General features: G+C 34.2%; 1 protein-coding gene across 1 annotated transcript; it reads right to left on the reverse strand.

Annotated features, from left to right (window-relative positions):
* Positions 1–4,970: 4,970 nt before the first annotated feature.
* Positions 4,971–7,237, reverse strand: LOC129873656 (BES1/BZR1 homolog protein 2-like). Its single transcript, XM_055948786.1, has 2 exons — positions 6,833–7,237; positions 4,971–6,315 (listed from the first exon to the last, which is right to left on the reverse strand). The coding sequence occupies exons 1-2, from the start codon at positions 7,067–7,069 to the stop codon at positions 5,596–5,598; spliced, it is 957 nt and encodes a 318-aa protein (XP_055804761.1). The 5' UTR covers positions 7,070–7,237; the 3' UTR covers positions 4,971–5,595.
* Between the last annotated feature and the right edge of the window lie 6,940 nt (positions 7,238–14,177).

A 14,177-nucleotide genomic window follows, 5' to 3' on the forward strand; every position in this document is an offset into this window, starting at 1 on the left:
ATTTTCTCAAAATCCTCATTATTCTTTGCAAAGAGACCATATCTGCTGAAGTAAAGATGATCATGTCATCAGCATATGCAAGATGATTTATTTTTGGACTCCATTTAGGCATGCCAAAACCTTTAACCTGCATATCATGATGAAGTGCATTTAAGCTCCTTGTTAAGACCTCTGCTGCTAGTATGAATAAAGTAGGGGATAGAGGGTCCCCTTGCTTTACTCCTCTAGTAGATTAGAAGAATCCTTGTTGTTGCCCATTAACCAAGACAGAGTACCAGTTATTGCTGACAATTCTATAGATCATGTCTATGCTCTTCTCTGAGAATCCCATGTGTCTGAGTACCTTAGTTAAGAACAACCAAGATACCCTGTCATATGCTTTTTCCATATCCAGCTTTATAATAACATTTGCTTCTTTTGTTCTTAGCCTTATATCAGATACTATTTCTTGAGTCAATAGTATGTTCTCCACAATACTTCTATTTTTGACAAAACCAGCTTGATTGGGAGATATAATATTAGGTACTTTGGCAGCCAATCTCTCATGTAACAGTCTCGAAAAAATTTTATTCACAAAATTGCTCAAACTAATTGGTCTCATATCAGAGAAGGTATTAACCATATCTTTCTTTGGTATTAAGACCAAATTAGTATGAGTGACAAACCTGGGTAATTCAATTATTGTTCATGGCTATTTTTCCATGAACCCTAATTGATTTGATGTTCATGAATATTTTTACACATATTTTAAGTAAAGATGTTGGCTTTTAATATTTCATTGACAAAAAGAGTGGTATGAATTAATACTATATATGTATTTTATTGAGTTTTGAAAGAGCAAAAGAATTGAGTTTCAATGAATTTGAGTAAATGATGTTTTGATGAGATGTAAATGATGTTTTTGAAGTATAATGATTGATGAAGAGGTAATGAGATGAGCTTGACGATTTAAATTAAAGTCCAATAAGACTAGATGATGAGTTTAATATGAGCATATATTTTGGGAGTAGTATTGAGCACCGAGTTGGGTAAGAGTTTAATTGACTTAAACCCCAGAACTACGTAGCCAGCGTAGGATGGAGGTCATGCCTCTTAAGTCCCCAAAAGATGACTTTGATGAGTGGATCCAAGATGGTGATGTCCTTTACCCTGGCAAGGTATTGGATGGATGTGGCAACGACATTGCTTCGTTGTATCATCGCTAGCTCATAAGTGATGGTTGTCGGTTAGAGAAACTCCCAACTGAGTAAGCATTGCTTATTATTATTATTTTTATTTCTATTATTATTATTATTAAACTTGCATTACATATTGATGTTGAGATGATGTTGAGTTCTGAGATGAGTCTTCCTAAGAGGAGTTTTTTGATATTTGTCCTTACCTTCCTTCCATTTTATATACTCGTACATTCCACGTACTGACGTCATTCGACCTGCATCATTTTATGATGCAGATACAAGTGTTAGAGATCCTCAACAAGAGCATTGTTGAAGATCATTTCTTTCCAACTATTTGGGGAGTCGTTCTTGTATTCGGAAGAAACTCCTTATCCTTTTATTATTGTTGAGTGTGATGTTCCTTTTGAGGTAGCCATGGACATGTCATTGGAACCATCTAAGAGTATTAGAGGCTTCATAGACAGAGTTTGATGATGTAATTGGAGTAGTTCTCCTTTGAAACTACTTCTTCTAAGGATTATTTCTTTCCTTGATGTTGATGGTGAGCTCATATAAGTATTCTTATTTTAACTTAAGTCTTCCGCTGATGAACGAATGAGTGATGAGACCAAGTGGTTCTCTCGGAAGCCAGAGATGGTTTCTGAGTGCCGGTCACGCCTAGGGTACCCTCTCGGGGCGTGACACATGAATTCTTTAAAAAGACTCATGTGAAGTAAAAGACTAATCCGTCGAATCCAGATGAGTAGGTGGACGAAAGAGCCGAACGAGCCTATGTAAGTTATTTAACATAATGTATAATATATTTTTATTCTAACTTTTATATTTATATATATATATATATATATATATTGATTATAACTTTTATTTTTTAATATGCAGCAATATTATAAGCGGCACATAAGTGAGATGGGAGATTCGGTCAAGCTAACGCTTGAACAGTCCACTCAAATTTGGACAGAAAAAGTAGTTGGAGGGAGCCACAGGGGCCGAATATATGGAATGGGCTCTAGGAATGACGTACGACAACTCCAATCAGGTTTAGATGGTATTGGATCGTCACGTCAAGTCGAGGCCGTTGACGGGGTTCAAATAGCTGCTATGTCTCAGGAAATTGCAGAAGTTACACGCGCATTAGCAGAATCTGAGGCAAAAAGGGTTGAGGAGCAAAAAATTATGAATAAACAAGTTGAGCAAATAAAAGAACAAGTGCTCAACCTCGCCCATCAGTCTCCATCCCATTATTCGAGGGTTCACTCCGGATGACTCCGACGATTGTGATGAATACAAACAAATAGTCCTTAGGTTCCCTATGTTAGTTTATGAAAATTTTAAATTTTTTGGTTAAATTTGAAAGACTTTAAATCGTTCTAAATTATGACTTTATTCATTTTAAGTGTTTTATTATGTTTGTTATTATGAATTTTGCGTATTTTGTTTGTTGTTAGTTGTGTTGGAATGGGTTAAATTGATTTGAAGTGAATTAAATTTTCATTACAGGTGGGCAACAGAAACTGCAGGTTTCTGCTATCAAAATTTTTCCAGAAACGCGACGGACAGGAACTTTATGTCCGTCGTTGTTCTGAAAATTTTTAAGAACGAAAGAGACGGACGGAGACCATTTATCCGTCGCTTTTCTCGGAAAATTTTTTTAAAAAAATAGCACAATCCGTTGCTTTATATTAAATAATTAATTTTAAAAAAAATTAAACCGACGGAGTCCGTCGTTTTTTATTTAAATTTTTTACTTAAAAAAATATTAGGATCGACGCAGTCCGTCACATTTTGCGTTCCTGTCCGTCATTTTTTTAAAAGCATCGATCAAAAAAGTGACGGAAGTGACTGCATCACTTTTCCGTTGAGTTTGATCAAAATAACAACATAGTTCGTCGCTTTTTTATATCCTTTTTTTAACAGCTTTTTAGTAGTGCAAATATAAGCTTAAAACCTTGTCAGATGATGGCTAATTAACAAATATTTCATCTTGCTTTATCTTGTTTCTCAACCAAACAAACAACACGTGACGATCCTACTTATTATATTCTTCTAATAAGTAACATAATAATTACAAACTTTGCTGATATCACAGGAAAATTAGCGAAGGACCGAAAAGCATATTAGTAGTAACTTATGGGAAATGCTCTTAATCATGTAATATTCCCTGATATGAGACCTAATTAGGAAGCATGAAAGAGAAAAGAAACGAATAATAAGAAAATATAAGCACTCAAAGGTCGCATGCATTCGATATTCGAAACTCAACTAAGAGATGTCCATTCTAGAACAAGTTACATGATAGCGGGTCATTAGAAATGATTTATTTGTACCATATATATATTATGATGATATGATACAAAGTAGGGGTGTTCAAAATTGAATCATAGCCGATAAGTCAATCGTAAAATTGATTTATTGGCTTATTAGTATTGGATTATCAAATAAACGGTTGGGGAACAGATTAAAATTTCATAATTAATGGCTTATTGGTGTGGGGGAAGATTATTCAATTTACTTATCGGGTAAACCGTTAATCCATTAAGAATTACCATACTTACACTTTTATTTTTGGTATATTAGCCTTATTTAATATTTTATAATAATATATAAGAATAATTATATATTTTTCCTTTGTTAGTCCTAACACCTAAAGGCTAAAGCCGTAAATCCAGAAAAATTTATTTATTTTTCTATAATTATATATTTTGTCTTAAAGAATAGAGAGCAAGTCAGCAAACTCAAAAAACACTAAAGTTTAAAAACGGTAAAAGCGTAAAGAAGCCCGTGGCTCACGACATTTAAAATAGTAAAAAGAAGTCATTTTTTTTGTAAAGTGCGTTCATCGAAAAAAATGTACTATAGAGATTAGTGGTTAACCGATACACCCATAATAACCGTCTAATAATTGCTAATTCATTACCAAATCAACTTTTATCTTATAAGTTAGCTAGCGAATTAATAAATTTAAAAATTAATATCTGATAAATCAAACTATTAAATCAAATTAGCCGTAATACAGAGCGTGACAACGGCCGCATGCGCCCTACAAAGTAAGAATGCACGTGGGGAGCGGCCCTTTTCCCATCCCATGTTTGGTTCTAAGATGCTCCTTCGACCCAGAAATACTAAAATACAAATATAGACAGCACATGAAGTAGGTACCACGACTTTCAAGATAAGAAGCAAATACAAATTTTTAATAACAGGTCTCGAGTTTGAATCCTGAGTGTAGGGAAAATTTTGTTGTGAGTGTCACCCAAATTGACCTTACAATGCGTGATTCAAACAAAATTTTCTCCACGCTCAAAACAGCAATCTAAATTTAGTTAGACTCCAATATGGGCTCCAAACACAAAGAAAATGGAAAACTGTCCAGACTTAGATAGAAAGGAGTAGATGTCGTGGATTAGGATAGAAGGTTAGTAGGAGACAAGCCTAGTAGGGGTAGGATGATATAAGTCTATTGTTATTGCCTCTCAATCTTCACAGTATTTTGCTATTGTTATTTTCTTATCTTGTACAATTTGCAACACTTTTCGTTTTTGCCATTATGATATATATATATATATATATATATATATATTGATTTTTCTCTCTTATTTGGGATTGATACTTTTGAGCCAAGGAGTCTTTCGAAAACAGTTTCTCTATCTCAATGAGGTAGTGATAAGGTTTGCGTACATTATACTATCCCCAGACCCCACTTGTGAAATTTTATATCCAACTCATTATTAAGCAATCTTGCACGTCCAAAGGGACTCGTAAAGGAGTGGTTTCAGAAAATTCACACCAAGACACTGTCAATGAGAAGAAAATCCACATTAAAAGCTTAAGCTCTAATTCAATGTGCCGTTCATGCTTAACAACTAGTAGTAATGGGCTGGGTGTTCTCCATGATTCGTCGCACTTTTCTACATGACAATAATAGCTACAGCTCTCTCTAATACATTGTCATATGAGGGTCTCACAAACCCAGCCAAATACAAACACACAGGATCTATGAGTTCACTACTTAAACACATAGTCCTTACAATACGGTAAGGGCAGCTCTAAAATAAACAGGGAACCATTGCTTCATTTCATCAGTTAGACTTCACAATACTCCGGACACATCTAGCCCAAGGATCTGCTCAATTCAAGGAACGTCTTAGATTCATATGGTGATCGCTTGTGTAGAGAACTATACCATAGAGACAACAAGAAATCAAATGCTCAAATTCAAGTCCTCAGGTGTATAGTAAGAGAATTTACAATTGAGATCCACGTAGTTGGCACAATATGGCTTATAGTTGCACAATTGATGTGGTGAACTGCGTGCAAATTGCAACGTAGCAGATATGGAATAAGCTCATCCATATTCCTTTTTTTCAATAATTAAGCTCATCCTACACTAATCCTTTATCGGAATCATCTCATTAAGAGCTTAAGCACGTGCCTTTGCACTACCAAGAGTGAGCTCTAGATCATCCACAGCAACTTCATGTATTATCTCACCTTCCCACGCCTTCACTTTACAGCTCTCAAAATCAAATTCAGCGCCATGTCCCTTTTGAGCTGCTTCGGCCCAGCCAAACATTCCATGGCCACTTAAGGCATCTAAGAGAATGTTCTGCTGAGGAAGAGGTTTTACGAGGTTAAAAGTAGGCGAAGTAGGAGCTGCCACCGTCTGGAAGCTGACCCAGCGTGCAGATTCAACTGAGGCAGCATCAGACTCATCACATTCTGGAATTGTAGCAGGCTTAGAGTATTGGCGTCGAGTGGGACTTGTTGGTGCAGAAGCAGCAAAAAGTGGGTGCTGGAAAGAATGCAATGGAACCCTGGAGAGGGATTCCCAGATAGGTTTGGGGGGCTTTGAGCCTCGGGTAGGAGAAGAAAGAGGTGGGGTAACAGGGGCACTATTAGATATACGAAGAGGTGGCAGAGTAGAGGGAATGGAAGCTAAGTTATGGAGAAAGGGAAGGATGTATGATGAGGGATTCCCGTCACAACGGGAAGGGCTAGGGAATGATGATGAAGTTGGGCTGGCATGGTAAGAAGGTACAGGACTAGGGAAAGAGGATGACATTGGACTAGGCTGAATCGATGAGCATGCACTGATATTCATAGAGGCACATCCATTTTCAATTGGTGGAGGCCTGTGTCCCTGCGATTCAAAAAAAATAAATTAGCATCCTAATCAAAGTAAATTGTTAAACAATATGCATCATATGTAATACTCCGCAAAAATATACCAATTTAAGCAGCAAAAACTGTTTATACACTCCTAAACAGCACAAATATTTCAGATCTCAAACTTAGAACCAACACTCCAACAAGGAAATTTCATCAAAGAAAATTAAAAATCTTAATTTCAGAACTTGAAATCAACAACAATATACCCACTGAAATCCCAAGTGAGGTCTGAAGACGGTAGAATTTATGCAGACCTTAACAGAGGCTGTTTCGAAAAGAAACTCGGCTCAAATGCAACAAATCCAGGTCGGTAAAAATACAGTAATTAATAAGATCAAATTGCTAAAAATTTGACCACCAAGACCAAAATTAATCTCCAGATCTACACTTCTCTTGCTGGTATATAGATCTACAATTATAAATCAAAGAAAACCCAGAAGTAAATTGGCAAAAATTTCAGTAACAACAACATGGAATCGAATTCTAACCTTGCGATAAGTGGTGCCATCATCTTCAACGACCCAACCAGCTTCAATACAGAGAGCTTTCAAGACCTCGTTGTTATCGCAGTGTTTTGGAAGTTTGAAGTTACCTTGAGTTCGTAACCCAGTAAATATTTTGGCGGCAATAGCTCTTCTCCTCCTCTCTCTTCTCTTATTGTTTTCCCTCTCCTTCCACGTCGGCAACCTTCCCGATGATCCTCCTCCGCCGGTGCCGGCCGTCATATTCTGTCACAGGCGACGACGACAGTGCAGAGTGGAAATGGGAGAGAGAAAGGGAAAAAAAAAAGGCTTATTGGTTTCACAAATGGTGAAAAGCTTTTCTTTATTGGAATTGCATAACAAACACTCTGGCGTTGGCCTAGATTCTTTCTTCTCTTTTTTCATAGATTTGACCATATAAATATTATGTGTCATTTTATACAACAAAAATAGGAGCACATATTATTATATTAATTATAGAATAAAGAGTTTTTAATAGATATGCTAAATCCATATCATTTACTATCTTTTTAAAATTTATATATCCCTTAAAAATAATAATTTTAAGCTATGACATCTGTCAAAATTATTATAATATTTTTAGATATCTCATTTATTTAATTAATTAATACTCCACTAGTTATAATTTTTTTCATTAATCACTCAGAAGTATGAAAAGTGCTTTAAGGAGGAGAATGGTGAAGTATTAATAAAAAAGGCACACAATAGATGAAAATGATAAAATGTTTTTATAAGCTTTTGAACAAAGAGAGGGACATAGATATTATGTTGGAGAAACTAGAGCATTTCGAGAGTTATAGAGATTGTAAATATTGTAGGTGTATAAATATTGCGAAATTAAGAGAATTATTCTAAAATAGGGTGGGGCAGAGGGACTCAACCAGACGAGGATCCTGAGTGGAATTTAGAAGAACGTTGGTGAGGAAGGTATGGAGTCCGTTTGGATTGACTTTAAGTTGGTCAAAACCAACTTAAAGCCCCTTTTCAGCTTTTGGACGTGTTTGCCTAATGCTAACTTTAAGCCAGAAAGTTCTTAAAGTCAGTCAAAAATGAAAAATTAGGATTCCTAACCTTTTTTTTTCTAAGTGCTTAAAGTCATTTTCTTTGACCATGGAAATTACTTTTATATCCCTTATATTTTAACTAAATTCCCAAACTACCTTTTTTATTCTTTTAACCCTAAAATTTACATAATTTTTCTCATTTAAGCACTTTTATCCAAACACTCAACTGCTTATTTATAAAAATAACTTTCAGCACTTTAATGTTCTAAAAGCACTTCATACATAAAAGTTACTTTTTTTAAGCCCATCCAAACGGGCTCATGGAGTGACTGATTGTGTTTAATGTCACTTTAGGATGGCTAAAGTGTCAAGAACATTAAAGGTGGTGTAGAAGGGTATTGTTGTACAAGAAACGATTGATATTCAAAATTGTAATAATTATAGAAATATCAAGTTACTAAATTATGCTATGAAAGTTTGAAAGAGGATGATCGAGATGAGGATGTGGAGGAGTGTGTCTATCTCCAAAAATTAATTAGGATTCATGACGGGGTGATTAACTATATAATTTATTCATCTTGTAAAGATATTATTGGGGCAATATAAGGACAAGAAGAAAGATTTACCTATGATGTTTAGAGTAAATATGTGTACCTATGACTTATATTAGGGTAATTAAAGACGCGTACGATGAAATCAAGACCAATTTAGAATAGTAGATGAGACTCAAAAAAAAACTTTCTTTTCATAATGGGATTGCACCTGCAAGGATCAATCCTTAGTTAGTTTATATTTGCATTAGTGATGAACAAACTGACACGGCATATACAAGGAGAGGTGTTAAGGTGTATATTATTCGCAAAATGATATTGTATTTAATGACAAAATGCGTGATGAATTTAATGATATGATGAAAGTTTTGAGACAAATCTAACGGTTTCAAGTTAAACAAGACTAAAATGGGCTTCTCAGAAAAGTAAGGAAGAAGGCATTCGAAAGGCCGACCACTATCTCATCAATCACGGTGTTCAGCTGACTTGCACTGATAGACCCCTATTGTATTGGAATTAGGCGCCCATCTTTTTACCGAAATTGTAACCAAGCATCGCCCATTGGGTCGGCTTCGCGCAGATAGATCTTTGCCGGGGGAGATTGGTGCCCCTTGAGGTATGCCCTTCCGGTGGGTTGTATAAAGTATCCAGAGTGCATGCTCAGTGACGTAATGCATGAGGAGAAGGTGAAAGTGAATATCAACGCACAAATCATATCCAAAAAGGAAGTTTCAAGTATCTTGGGTCCATGAACCAAGAAAACGAAGAGATTAATGATGATGTCACACATCGTAATAGAGTAGGGTGAGTGAAATGGAGGTTCACATTCAGAATACTGTATGATAAGAATGTATCGCCAAAACTTAAAAGTAATAAGTTCTACATAATAGTAGTTAGCACAACATTGTTTATCATGTATAGGAGCAAAGTGATAACCATTCATAAACGCCTACATTCAGAAGGTAAATATAGCAGAGATGAAGATGCTCAGATGGATGTATAGGCATACTATAAGATATGATTATAAATGAAGTTATACAGGGAAAAGTTTAAAGTGACCTTCCTGGTGGAAAGATAAGTGAAGCTAGAATATCAAGATGGTACAAGTATGTGAAAAGACGGTGTGCGGATGCGCCAGTAAAAAGGTGTTGAAAAACTAGTTGTTGCAGGAATTAGGAGAGGTAGAGGTGTTGTATTTGTTTGCCTATAAATAGGTATCTCCACCATGAACACATAACAACAAAACAATCTAGAGAAATACATGTGAGATTTAGAGAATTTTCTCTTCGAGATCTCTTGGATGTAGTATTTTAGGTATTTGGGTGTGTGCAAAAAATATTGTATATTATATGGTTGTAATAATTTTCATATAGTGAATATTTTTCTGGGTGGTCCGTGGTTTTTTCCGCATTGGATTTCCACGTTATATCTTGTGTTGTTTTTATTCTCTTTAATTTCTCTGTTATTATTTTCTACTTGAAGACGATCCGAAAGGAATGAAAATTAGTCAATGCTTTTTCCCAATAAAAGATTGGTCGAAGAAGAATAGAGGGGAGGTGATTAGACAAGTAATGTTCCAATTTCAGCTAACTAAAGACAAAATCCTAAATAAAAAGATAAAAAAATCCAAAATTAGAATAAAATGTTAGTATATAGTTAAATACTATCTCATTGTATATGAGAGAGGCAAAGTTATAAAGCACCATTAACTTGTATACTCAATTGGTATTTCTCACTTTATATATTTTTTTCTCCTGGAAATAACATTTATTTTTCTCATAAAAAGTTTGTAATGACCAAAAAAAAAAAAAGTTATTTTCAGAGGAAGGGACAAAGCACGAGCTGAGATAAGCGTGGAATGGGATCCACCTTAACATATGAAACCAATAGGAATTGAAGGGCACTTTTTATCTGTCGGCTACTACGCACGTGCGATGTAGACACGTTGTATGTAGAAGGAAAAGAGAGGGAATTTAGCTTGTGGGGACCATTTGACATGTGAACCCACTCGCATGCTCACCTTGTCAATCTCTCTTTAGTTACTCCCTTCCTCCGTCTTCCGTCCCAATTTATAAAGAGCCCGTTTGGATTGGCTTTAAGTTGGTCAAAATCAACTTAAAGATCCTTTTTAGCTTTTGAACGTGTTTGCCTAATGCTAACTTTAAGCCATAAAGTTCTTAAAGTCAGTCAAAAATGAAAAGTTAGGATTCCAAACTTTTTTTTCCAAAGTGCTTAAAGTCATTTTCTTTGACCATGGAAATTACTTTTATATTCTTTATATTTTAACTAAATTCTCAAACTACCTTTTTTTATTCTTTTAACCCTAAAATTCACATCATAAGCACTTTTATCCAAACACTCAACTGCTTATTTATAAAAATAACTTTCAGCACTTTAAAGTTCTAAAAGCACTTTATACATAAAAGTTACTTTTTTTAAGCCTATCCAAACGGGCTCATAAAGTATTTTACTTTTTGATTTCTTATTCGATGTTCGATGTTTAAATTAGAGTCTAATTAGTTTATATTTATACTATATAGGAGCAGCCTCATTCATTACATCATATTTCTTAATGGTATATATAAAGCACTTTAATTGAATATGAGGTGTAAAACATATAGAAGATTTTTAAAATAAATCATAGTTATTTATGTGGTTATAAATCAATTTATTAGGAGTAAAATTGATATTTTAAAATTAAATTATTATTAAATATTAAAATATATTTTTTTAAATTGATTAAAAGGAAAATGTCACGATCCAACTCACCGGGCCGTGCAAACACCTACTCTAACACTTACATAGGAGACCCCTTATAAAATTTAATGCGAAAATTTGAAAAAATGCCATTAATAACCAAAAAGAGTAGTGAAGACACCATAAATTAATTCAAAACTCCAAGGTTGATTACAACTCACACTTTAACACCCCAAGAATTCTAGTCTAAACAGGTACAAGAGCGTCTAAAGATATAATATACAATAAATTAATGACACAACTCCCGCCATAAGAAATGAGGAGTAGAAGCTGTTGGAAAATCATCTTCGTCTTCACCTAGGAAACATCACTGACCTTGCAACTATACTGCCTCATTAAAGTATTTCAAGTCTAACTCTCATCCCTTCTAATTGGTCCGCTGTCAACTCTAATATAGATCAAGGCCTAGCCCTTCTTACACAGAGAGGAGTTTTTGAACGACGGGCCATCACTAACTCCGTCTAACTACTCTACTACCTTCAGCCTTTACTCCGACACATGGCCCTAGAATAATTAACATCTCACTTGAAGAGAGAAACATTTAGGACTCCGACACATGGCCCTAGAATAATTAACATCTCACTTGAAGAGAGAAACATTTAGGTAGACTAAGACTCTCCTAATAACCGTACTGGCCCGCCATGGCGAGACCTATCCCTCTCTGACGGCCTCGCCACAGTGGGATTCTTCCCACCAAGGCGGCCTTCCCGGAGACAGAATCTCCAAATTCTCTACAACTGCCCCCTTTAACACATGTGCCCACATGACATCAACAATACCTGACTTTAAGTCATTAATCTCACTTAACAACGCATCGACGACTTTTTACTTGTTTACTCACGACCTCATACCTACGATGCGTACGGATCTAACACCCATGACATAATTCGAACAGGCATATATAGGAATGCATTATCAATTTACCATTTCAGGAGCAATATACAATTTAACAGGATAAATCTCAAATACAACAGTCAATATGGTAACATTTGGACCTTCAATCATTTCATATCAATTATTATACAGGATAGGCATGCTCAATTATATTCGGGTCAGTTTCTCTATCAATATAGTTAAGATCACTTCACAGATGATAGTCACACAATGGTTCTTTCATGAAACTCATATCCAAACTATATATGTGTCGGAACGTGACACCTGATCCAATATATGTGTCGGAACGTGACACTCAATCCTATATATATGTTGAAACATGACATTCGATCATATATATATTTCAGAACGTGACATCCGATCCTATATATGTGTCAGAATGTGACACTCGATCCAATAACACAATCACAGTCCACAATGAATAGTTCACATACTTGCACAATCAAGTAATAGGTTCATTGCATACAATTATTTTGGTACATTTGACATAATTTTAATTTAGGACTATAAGATTGAAAAGTCTTCTTTATTTTTTTAAATTTCGTGCGAAATCAAACTAGACCATTCTTTTTTAAACAGATAATATATAGTTTCATTAATATTATAAATTAATTATTTTTTAAAAATCCAAAAATTTCTAAGACAATTTAGTGAATATGATTCTAGTAATTTTTTTATTTTTAGTTAAAATTTAAATCTAGTTGAAACTCATCTCTAATTTTTCTTAATGCATCCAAAAGTTTTAGTGTTGTCTTCTCAAACTACACCAAAAAATTGCGAAGAGTTCTAGATGCGATAAGTGCATTCTTATGCGTAACTGGTTCCAAAGGTATTGTATCGTCTTCAACTTCATCATCAACATTGTTTTCTCCGAAGGTATATACAATTTCTTTATAGCTCTAGACCTCTAAACATGTATCATTTTTACGTGGGTAATCCAACAGCTATTGACATCCATTTTATTGTGGTAATGGAGATCATTAATCATTACCTCAAGTTCATAAATATCGGTTTTTCAAATGATTTCATTTAAATTCTTTAAAGCTTTATCTCGCGAACGAATTTTGCAGTATCGAAATCAATTTGCTATTGTCTCTTGCTGAACATTGGTCGTCCAAGCCGTGATCGCAAGATTAACATCCAAAATATTAATCTTTTCTGGATCAATTTGCCTCAGCTCATAGCCTTTTATTATCCTAAGGTAAAATTTACTGCGATAATGCATCTTGTAAGCTCCTATTATCTCAACATTACAAGGTTGGATTTTTATATTAATTTAATAAATATGATAAATAAATTAGTAAGATACAGTGATTTTAATTTAGTCAAAACTAATCCTTATTGAATCTCGAAAATATTTTTTAAATTAATAAATATTACTTTATCAATTAAATAATATCTCTATAGAATAATAATATTTGATGGCCCCAAAAATATTAATTCAAAAAGATTCTGTTGTAGTATTTATCATAGGAAAATATTTGCATATATTAATATACAGTAAAATTGTTTACCCAAAAAATGTACAATTAAATTTGTACGCGAGGTTTAGGGATATGTGAAATGGACCGATTAAGATAAATGAACTATGTACAAATAAATCTATAAATAAGAAATAAGTTAAGAAAAATTGAATGAATTTGTTAATTTCAAGTAAATATCCCTTAGGGCTTCATGAATGTCTCAAGTTGATGAGCAAATAACTAAATTGTTAACTATTGCTAGAGATAAATTCAAGTATTCAGTAAATAGAATATTGTCCTGTATAATAAAATGATTTTGCCTTTTTTTTTAGGGATGAATTCTAAGGATCTGCTGACCAGAAATTATACCCTTTTAACTCACTTTAAATAATTAGTTAAATGACATTTAAGAATAGAGGAGTAACGACCGGCGTCGTCTCCGAAGCGATTTCATAATGACTAGGAGCCCATTTGGATGAGCTTAAAAAATGTATTTTTTATGTATGAAGTGTTTTTAGAACTTTAAAGTGCTGAAAGTTATTTTTATAAATAAGCAGTTGAGTATTTGGATAAAAGTGCTTAAATGAGAAAAATAATGTGAATTTTAGGGTTAAAAGAATAAAAAGGGTAGTTTGAGAATTTAGTTAAAATATAAGGGATA

This window comes from Solanum dulcamara, chromosome 11, assembly GCF_947179165.1.
Source record: "Solanum dulcamara chromosome 11, daSolDulc1.2, whole genome shotgun sequence".
Taxonomy (NCBI): domain Eukaryota; kingdom Viridiplantae; phylum Streptophyta; class Magnoliopsida; order Solanales; family Solanaceae; genus Solanum; species Solanum dulcamara.